The 6,000-nt window shown below is 39.6% G+C and overlaps 1 protein-coding gene across 1 annotated transcript in view; it reads left to right on the forward strand.

The window, feature by feature from the left end:
* The window catches only part of bard1 (BRCA1 associated RING domain 1), a 29,983-nt gene extending 23,983 nt beyond the window's left edge, over positions 1–6,000 (forward strand). The window contains exons 10-11 of the mRNA XM_088353224.1: positions 2,328–2,425; positions 3,645–6,000. Of these exons, the coding sequence (XP_088209350.1) occupies positions 2,328–2,425; positions 3,645–3,989 (443 nt within the window). The 3' untranslated portion in view covers positions 3,990–6,000. The remainder of the gene's footprint in view (positions 1–2,327; positions 2,426–3,644) is intronic.

The raw sequence follows: 6,000 nt of genomic DNA on the forward strand, positions 1-6,000 counted from the left end.
ATACAGGTACATACTGATGGCAGATGGAAAATAGTGATGTCATATACATGCAATGAATGTTATTAGTAGATTTATAATAAACTTAAATTTAAAGTGTTGTTCTGTTATATATTCTGATTATCAATCCTCAATACTTTGCAACAATGGGTTTTTTTTTTGCGATTAGTCGTCCTTTTGCATTTCAAGTTGTGAAAAATGGGGCACGCAGCTTTTCAGAGTTATTTACCCAGGTTTCAGGTAACTTTTTGTCTTGAGTTTCAGACATTGTTAATTCATATACAGTGCTCTCCTAAATAGTAGCAGTAAAATTTGACTAAACGAAATATCTCTGGTTTTAGTATATTTTTTATTGTTACATGCCAGACAACTTACCATTGGTGCAGTAGATTCTCAGCAGACAAACAAGGCCCCGGATTCATAATAGCAGCTGTGAATCAGGTGTGAATTGGGTGGCGCCTATTTATGGATGATGAAGCCAGCACATGTTGAACAAGCATTTGAGGAAAATGGGTCGTTCAAGACACGGCTCCGAAGAACAGCGTTTCTTTGATTTCAAAGTTGATTGGATAGGGAAGAACCTAAAAAGAGGTGCAAAAAATTTTGGGGCTGAAATGATCTCCAATGCTTTAAAATGGGTAAAAAAAAAATGAAATGGACACGTTGAAGAAAATGGAAGACAACTATTAAAATGGAGCGGAGAATAGCCAGAATAGCAAAGGCTCAGCCAATGATCAGCTCCAGGACAATCCAACTCAGTCTGCAGTTACCTGTAAGTGCTGTGACAGTAAGAAGACGTCTGTTTGTAGCAAATGTATTTTCAATAATCCCTTGCGAACTCCCTCTGTTAAAAAAAAGGCATGTGCAGAAGAGGTTACAATTCACCAAAGAACCCATCAACTGGCTTAAAGAAAAATGGAGGAACATTTTGTGGACTGATGATAGTAAAATTGTACTTTTTGGGTCCATGGGCCTCAGACCGTGTGCAAGACGACTGCCATCCTCAGTACACATTGAAGACAGTGAAGCATGGTGGTGCCAAGTATCATGGTCTTGGCGTGTGTCTCCTCCTCTGATGATCAAGGGATCCTGGATCATGTTATGGAGGTCAAGATGCTTGAAGAGGTTATGTTGCTTTATGCTGAAGAGGACATGCCCTTGAAATTTGTCTTTCAACTAGACAATGTGTCACAAAACGGACCGGGAAGCAGGAAGTTGGAACTCAATTGCGTAGACGATCTGTCAGTTTAATTGAGAAAGAAAAGTTGTCCAACACACAAACGGACCCAAAACAAAGCAGATTCAAAGGCAGGCAAAATTACAATCTAGGCATTACGCAGGTCAAACGGGCATGAACAGGTTTTCAACGAGGTTAAGCAATGATCTGGCAACGGGCAGTCCCAAAAGGAGCGTTTAAGTACTCCAAGATCAATCAGTCCAATGTGTCTCAGCCGGTGTCAAGGGGCGGGGCCAGCTGGGCGCCATGACAACCGTGCAGGACATGACACAATGACCCCAAACATACCATTAGATGAGCAAAGTCTTGGTTCCAAACCAATAAAATTAATGGTAAGGAGTACCCATCCCAATCCCCAAATCTCAATCCAATTGAGAACTTAAGGGGTATATCAAATGCTGTTGGTGAAGCAAAACCAAGAAATGTAAATTAATTGTGGAATGTAGTCAAGCAACCATGGAGTAAAACAACTCAAAATTGGTTGACTCTGCCACACAGATGTCAAGCAGTTATAAAAACTGTGATCGTGCAACTCAATAATAGGATTGCTAAATCCTACCTTTTCTTAAAAATAGTTTTGAGTTTGTATAGTCAACAGCAATCAATATTTTTTTGAACATACCCCTCTGAACTATTTGCCCGATTGCACAGCCCGAAGGCTTGCCTATTATGAATGCTTGGTATTTTTTGGTTTTTGAGAATCCACTGCACCTACTGGTCCTTTTCTGGTATGTAACAAAAAATATGCTGAAAAACAGGGATATTCTGGTTAGTCACATTGCACTAATATTATTTTGAACAGCACTGTATGTATACATATACATATAAAACCTTTTGATTAAAATGACCTGCATCTTAAAAAGGTGTCCTTCGGCTCCCCGTAGACGGAGAAAAAAGAACAGTCTTCAGTATGAAATGCATAAAATCAGGGCCACATCATTAACTTGAGCATGCTGTTAGCATCTATTTTCCTGGAGCCAGCACCGTTTGCCAGTACTTGAATACTTCCAACTCATAAACAACATCAATTTTCGCATCCCACTCTTTCAAGTTCAAATAATTAGCGGCGGCTTTGATTTCTTGTGGACGCTAGGGGTGGAGGCGTGTCTGCAGGCGGGCAAGCGGATGCCAGAAAACGAGCACCAAGCCGGCGAAGGCCCCCAACGCAGCCGCATCAACAGACGCAGCTTGGTAAATAAAACAGTCACGCCTTGCAGAATCACTGCTGACCTGGTTTAATCTTCATTGAGCTGAACCAACACAGGACTGGAGAACTTGAACAAATCTGTGAACAGGGTTGGGTAGGGTTACTTTAACTTGAGTACTTTCAATTACTTTTGGATTACTCCAATACCAAATATTCTAATAAAAGACAAAAGAAACTAAATGAATAAAATTACAAAATTTTGTGCAGGATTGGGGAGTAACGGAATACATGGGACGGCAAAAATCATGTTGGCAAGCTGTTTGGATTTTCATTTTGTATTCGCATTTTATATTAGTTTTGCCGGAGATCAAAGCCAGGAGATAAAGCTTACCATGTGTTGTGAGTCATCATTTTATTCATGTTTAGTTTCTTTTGTCTTTTATTAGCATATTTGGTATTTGAGTAATCCAAAAGTAATTGAAAGTAATCAAGTTAAAGTAACCCTACCCAACCCTGTCTGTGAAATATGTTTGGATTATTAACTCACTGGCATTGACAGTTTGGAACATCTATAATCTTTATCATAGGCCTATTTGATTTTTTTTATACAATGAATAAAAATGTCAATACAACTAACATGACTTAAATTAATGTGCAAAAAGCAATTAACATTTCCACGGAGTTCAGAACCAGATTGACAAACTAGTGTTATGGTAACAGCTCATCACTCAGCCTTTCACCTGGCGTGCTTTTTATGCTTGATCAAAAACGCACACTTTTGATTGACTAACAAATGTTATGATAAGAGCTAATATATCAGTCTCCACCTGAATGTGCTTCTCTAAAACAAGTGAATTACACTTTTTACGCTACTCCTTAATCACAGACATGCTTGTCTACCACAGACTTTTTAAAATCTCTATCAGCGGTTTTGACTCACAGGCATGTCGGGATTAGGGAGTGATCTGCCGCTGTTTACTCCGCTCTAACATTATTTTTCCTGCATCAATGGCTCAGCCCCCAGTTGCTTATCCTATCATTAGGGGCACGGTAGTTAGCCTTCGAGACAAGAGGGAGGGAGAGGTTTGGCTGTATCTGAGCCTGTAAAACCCAGTTTTAAATAAATTTTATCATATAAAATGCCAATATCTGTCAAATTCCCGAATATTGGTGACGATAATTGGTCAGGCTGTAGTATGGAAGGTCATTTGGAATCTATTTTAAAGATTTGTTTTGCCTTGTCTCCTTTTGAACCTCTTGCAGCTGCCACCGCTATTCGATGGCTGTTTCTTCTTCCTTTTGGGCTCCTTCAAGTCACCCAGTAAGGAAGAGCTGACCAAGCTCCTCCGCGACGGAGGGGGTCAACTTTTGAGTCGGCGGCCCAAACCCGAAAGCGACGTGACGCAAACCCTCAACGCCGCCGCATACCACGCTTTGCCGGGATCCGACCAGGCCCTCTGCACCCAATACGTAATTTTTGACCTGCAGGGTCCCCACAGGCCCGCAGTGCTTCGGAAAGGAAAAGTCTGGTCCGCTCCTTCCAAATGGATCATTGACTGTATCTTGTCTTTCCAACTTCTCCCTGTACCGAAACTCCAATCCGTATAAGACGAGGCTGTCAAACTCAGTTTGGCTCAGGGGCCGGACCTAGAATTTTTGTTCTGAGGTGGGCCGGATCTGTCAACTCTAAATTTTTGGCTTTGTTTTTTCCAGTATTAGGCTTTATCATTTAGCCTACATTTGTGGCCTACCCCATAATGTATAACCATGGATAAGGGAGCTTTTCTAACTGCAACACATTTATTCACAAACAATGGAAAAAAAGATTCTCATGTTTGGCATTGAATGTGTTAACAATTTATTTGTTTTTTTAAAAGAGCAAATGAACTCACCACAAACAAAACAAAAAACTCAAGTGGGAGCTATGAATGAAAAAGTTCTTGCCTTAACCCTTGGGGTTAGAAATAAAAACTCGAGGTATTTTAACCATAGATTGTACACGACTTCACAGTGTTATACCTTTGTCATTTCTGATTCTTTATTATAATTCCAACCACTCAAAATGTTCAGAGGGACTTGAGCAATGCGTACATATATGCCCTGCGTTGATATGCATAATGATATGCTTTTTTAAGCATTACGTATGTATTTATTAGCAGCACAGTTCTGAGGTCAGGGGATCAAACCTTCCTGTGTGGAGTTTGCATGTTCTCCCCGCGTTTGCGTGGGTTTCCTCCCATATTCTAAAAACATGCATGTCAGGTTAATTGGCGAGTCCAAATTGTCCCTAAGTGTGATTCCGAGATAAATTGTCTGTCTCTGTGTGTGGCAACTAGTTCAGGGTGTCCCCTGCCCACTGCCCGAAGATAACTGGGATGGGCTCCAGGACCCCCACGACCCTACTGAGGTTAAGCGGTGCAGATGATGGATGGATGGATGCATTTATTAAAATATATATATATTCTGAGTTTGTTTTTTTTTTTTTGTTTTTTTTTTTTGGAAAGCCAATGGACCGTATCCAGCCCGTGGGCTGTATGTTTAACATGCTTGATCTAAGACGATTCAAAAATTTGCAGGAGGTAGAGCGCTCGTCTTGGGATCAAGAGGTCGTAGATTCGATTCCTGGCTCCACCATGTTATATGTCGAGGTGTCCTTGGGCAAGACACTGAATCCCTAATGCCCCCAATAAGCAGGTAGGCGCCTTGCATGGCCGACTCCCTATTGGTGTGAGTGTGTGTGTGAATGGGTAAGAGTGACGGACATTGTAAAGCGCTTTGGGAGGTCTTCATTGGCTTGAAAAGCGCTATACAAGTGCAGACCATTTATCATTTGCTTCTCTGGATGGTTATTTTTTTGCTATTGAAGTCATTGTGTTGCTGTTTGTGTACTGAAAGTGAGGCTAATGGTAACATTGCATTCCTGATGTCATTGTTTTCCTATATTATACTGCTTGATTTGTGTTACTATTTAAAGTGTGCAATATATGTTCTGTATATGTAAAGTAGTCTTCGGAAAAAAAAAATACTTTTTAGCTTTAATCTCACTGAATCACGATGTGAGTTGCTCTTTTCAGACCCTGGAGAAAACTGGTCAGATGTCGCAAACTGTTACTGTTCTCACACAAAATAAGTTGTTTTCTTTTTTAATTTTAGAATCTTGAAGATGTTCGATTACAGGTACGTTTTTGTATTTTTTCTTTGTTTTTTTGTATAAAAGAGTTTAAAACATCCCTGTGACATGGGGGAGTTTTTAAATCAGTTTTCATAGTTAATAACTGTTGTTTCTAATCTCAAAAGCAGTTTGCTTTTACATTAGAGAATTATCATTAAAGGAACATTTTATATTATTTAGTGCCAGGTAGTGGTACAAAAAACAATTATTAAAAAGTCAGACTGACCTTGATTTAAATAAGCAAAAATGCACAAAATATAAACGCAAAATGTGATTTACTTTTTAAACTCAAAGGTTGAAAAGTTTTCTTTTAATTAACCTAAGATGAGCCTAACTAAAATAAAGGTAACATGATTCTCTTACATCTTGTTCCTACCGGTGCCCAAAAACAGAAAAACGTTGTGAATGGCGAGGCAAACAAAAAGTAAAACAGTGCTGTTTTGTCAC

The sequence above is a fragment of the Urocampus carinirostris genome, chromosome 14 (assembly GCF_059441175.1).
Source record: "Urocampus carinirostris isolate Australia breed hairy pipefish chromosome 14, RoL_Ucar_1.0, whole genome shotgun sequence".
NCBI classification, from domain to species: Eukaryota; Metazoa; Chordata; class Actinopteri; order Syngnathiformes; family Syngnathidae; genus Urocampus; species Urocampus carinirostris.